A 3467-nucleotide genomic window follows, 5' to 3' on the forward strand; every position below is an offset into this window, starting at 1 on the left:
GGGGACGTTGGTTCGAAAAGCCATACAGGTTTCAAGTGTACAACTCAATAAAACATCATCTGTGTACTGCATCATGCACCCATCTTCTCAAGCAAAGTCTCTTTCTGTCCCCATTCTCTGCCCCTTTGCCCACCTCCACCTACCCTCCACCCCCTTTCCCTCTGGCCATCTCCACACTGTTGACTGTGTCTGTGTGTTATTTATATATGGTTGTTTGATTTATTTTTATTTTTTTTGCTAGTCCCTTCACCTTCTTTCACCTAGTCTCCCCTAGCCCCTCCCCTCTGTCAGCTGTCAGTCTGTTCCATGTATCCATAGAAGCTACCAGGATAGTTGGATTGTGTGGGCACAGATGCAAGTGTGGAAACATACCAAGACAAAAAATGTCGAAGATGCTTTCTCAAGATCTCGTAGGTCCTTTGACCCTGTAAGCTCCTGAAAGGCATAATTGAGGGAGGGAGGGAGGGAGGGAGGGAGGGAAGGAAAAGAGAAGAGAAGAGAAGAGAAACATCATCCCCTTCTTCTTTCTCAAATTTGGCAAAAAAGTTTGAAGTTTTAGTTAGACTTCTTTGTTTCACAAAGAATCGCTTATTTTAGCTGGTATTTCAGATATTTGTTATCTTTATTGATTATATTGGTTTCTGATGCCAACCAGTCAAGTCGAAAGAAAATCGGTGATTCAGGTATTCTATTCAGACAATATGCTCAGAGACTTTCCTTATAGTTTTACCATAGATTTAGAAATAAATGCATTGCAATTGATTGTTAGACAAGTATATAGGAATCAAGATGAAATGTTGGTGTGTTCTTTCAACTTTGCATTTATCCTCTTTCGTAGGCATAAATGGAAACAGGTGCATTGAATCTTCAACTCTTCTTGAGAAGTACAGAATTGGAAAGGTTATTGGTGATGGCAATTTTGCAGTAGTCAAAGAGTGCATGGACAGGTGAGTGGATGGTGAGGATAATCATTTTTCCACCTACCCATACATTTCTCCTTGGAGTTTATTCTTAACCGGAGTGAACACAAGATTTTATGAAAGAGCCTAACTTTGGCCCCAGCTGTTTTGCATGCCCACAAGCAGCGGAAAAGTTTTAGTTCAAAAGCATAAGAGCCCTTGGGGATTAAGAAAAAATTCCATAAGCCTACAGAATAATAAACTTAATATGAATAATATTCACAATGTGAGATTTTCAATTTAACTAAGAACTAGAGATATTTATGTGTTAGAATGGGAGCTTCAGTTTTTTGTTAGTTTTATGTTTTATTTCCCTCTGGATCCTAGTAATGAAAATCCTCACGGTGCTCAGGAGGGATTCCTGCTGCTTCAGGGTCGGTAAAGACGAGGGTTGAGCCAGGGCTGCACACTGGGTCCTGAGGTGGTGCAGTCAGGAGCATGGGGCTGGGTTCTCAGAAGGGCTTGCCCTTGGCAGGGACGCCCTGAGGTCAGCCTCAGGGGCGGCTGTGAGATCTGGGGATTCATTGCTGACTTGGAATAATCTGTAGTTCGAAGCCTGCCTTTGCCACTCGTAAGTACCCCATAGAGCTTCGATGCCATAGAAATCTTTATTTTATTGCATTGTCAAATGTAACACAATATCAAAGAGTAACACGCTGTCAATTTTCCTGATGTCTAATCCTAATAAAAAATATTGTCTCTAAGGATAAAATGCATTAATGTGATGTGTATAGGGAGAGAGGTGCGAGGAAAGAAAGGCCTTACCTCCTCTGTTTCTCTGCCTGCATTTTACATTCTATAAGCATTTTCTGTTATCTAAGGATGAGCGAGCTGAAGATGTGTCAAGTTTTCCTGATAAATAATGGTCACTCTCCTCTCTCAGCAGATTTCTGCACATGGCAGATCTTCTTCCAACATAAATGGCGGGCCTGAACTTGATCGTTGCCTGAGTCCCGAAGGTAGTTCTCAATCTGATGTTACGTTTATAAAGGAAGTCATCTGTGCGAACTTGGTGGTCACCCCAAATCCAACATTTCTCCGAGTTTATTCTTAACCGGAGTGAACACAAGATTTTATGAAAGAGCCTAACTTTGGCCCCAGCTGTTTTGCATGCCCACAAGCAGCGTTTCAGGGAAAAAACATGTATTCAGATAGAGCATACGGGGAGAGACCAAGATGGCGGCATAGGTAAACACCGCAGACTGCTGCCGCAAACAACCACTTCAAAAATACAACTAAAAGACGGAACGGACATCACCCAGAACCACAGGAAGGCTGGCTGAGGAGAGACTCTTCAACTAGAAGGAAAAATAACAGCACACCGAGGCTCAGAGGAGGCGCAGTGTGGAAAAAACTCAGGTGCGGAGGTGCGCGCGCAAAGCGGGCTTGATGTGTATAGGGAGAGAGGTGCGAGGAAAGAAAGGCCTTACCTCCTCTGTTTCTCTGCCTGCATTTTACATTCTATAAGCATTTTCTGTTATCTAAGGATGAGCGAGCTGAAGATGTGTCAAGTTTTCCTGATAAATAATGGTCACTCTCCTCTCTCAGCAGATTTCTGCACATGGCAGATCTTCTTCCAACATAAATGGCGGGCCTGAACTTGATCGTTGCCTGAGTCCCGAAGGTAGTTCTCAGTCTGATGTTACCTTTATAAAGGAAGTCATCTGTGCGAACTTGGTGGTCACCCCAAATCCACATGTGCTCAGTTATTTTCCTAAGCAGGGAGGTGATCATGTCACCAGTTTGGTCTTACTGGGTTGTTAATTAAGCTAGTCCAATCTCACATTTTAGACTTGAGCTTTCTTTATTTTTCCTTAGTGGCAACCTGCTCACAAGTCCTAAATATAGACTTTTCTTTCTCTCAGTTAGTTAACAAACGAGTTTCTTTATATGATGTTTGCAATGTCGTGAGTACTGGAGATACATTGTAAAAAGTGGTTCATCTTAACCACTTCTTCGTCCTGTCCCCTACCGCCCACTACCACCACCTTTTTGAGAAGACTTTGAGCCAGGAATTAGCTTTAATATCTATAATAATAAAAGGGTAATATGCTATTTAGACCGGATGTCTTCTGGACTTCATTCCGATGTCCTTCCTGATGAAGTCGGGCCAGAGGGAAGCCAGCCCAGGTCCCGGGTGCCTGCGGGCAGCTGGAGAAGGAAGCCTGGGTCCCAGGTGCTGGAGGGAAGCTGGTGCCGGCAGCCGGGGGAAGGAAGGCCTACTCTTGCACAAATGTTCATGCATTAGGCCTCTAGTATATATATATATATTTATATCCTATATAATAAAACCCTAATATGCAAATCAACCAAACGGTGGAACAACTGGGTGCTATGACACGCACTGACCATCAACGCAGGAGCTGCCCCCTGGTGGTCAGTGTGCTCCCAAAGGGGGAGTGCCGCTCAGCCAGAAGCCAGCCAGAAGCTGGGCTCACTGCTGGTGAGCACAGCAGTGGTGGCAGGAGCCTCTCCCGCCTTCCTCGGCAGCACTAAGGACCCCCCCGG

At 44.2% G+C, this 3467-nt stretch overlaps 1 protein-coding gene across 1 annotated transcript in view; it reads left to right on the plus strand.

Annotated features, from left to right (window-relative positions):
- Nucleotides 1-3467, plus strand: part of DCLK2 (doublecortin-like kinase 2) — a 141318-nt gene that overhangs the window by 107758 nt on the left and 30093 nt on the right. The window contains exon 8 of the mRNA XM_014543855.1: nt 1843-1918. Coding sequence (XP_014399341.1) covers nt 1843-1918 — 76 coding nt within the window. The remainder of the gene's footprint in view (nt 1-1842; nt 1919-3467) is intronic.

This window comes from Myotis brandtii, unplaced genomic scaffold, assembly GCF_000412655.1.
Source record: "Myotis brandtii unplaced genomic scaffold, ASM41265v1 scaffold34, whole genome shotgun sequence".
Classification (NCBI taxonomy): Eukaryota; Metazoa; Chordata; class Mammalia; order Chiroptera; family Vespertilionidae; genus Myotis; species Myotis brandtii.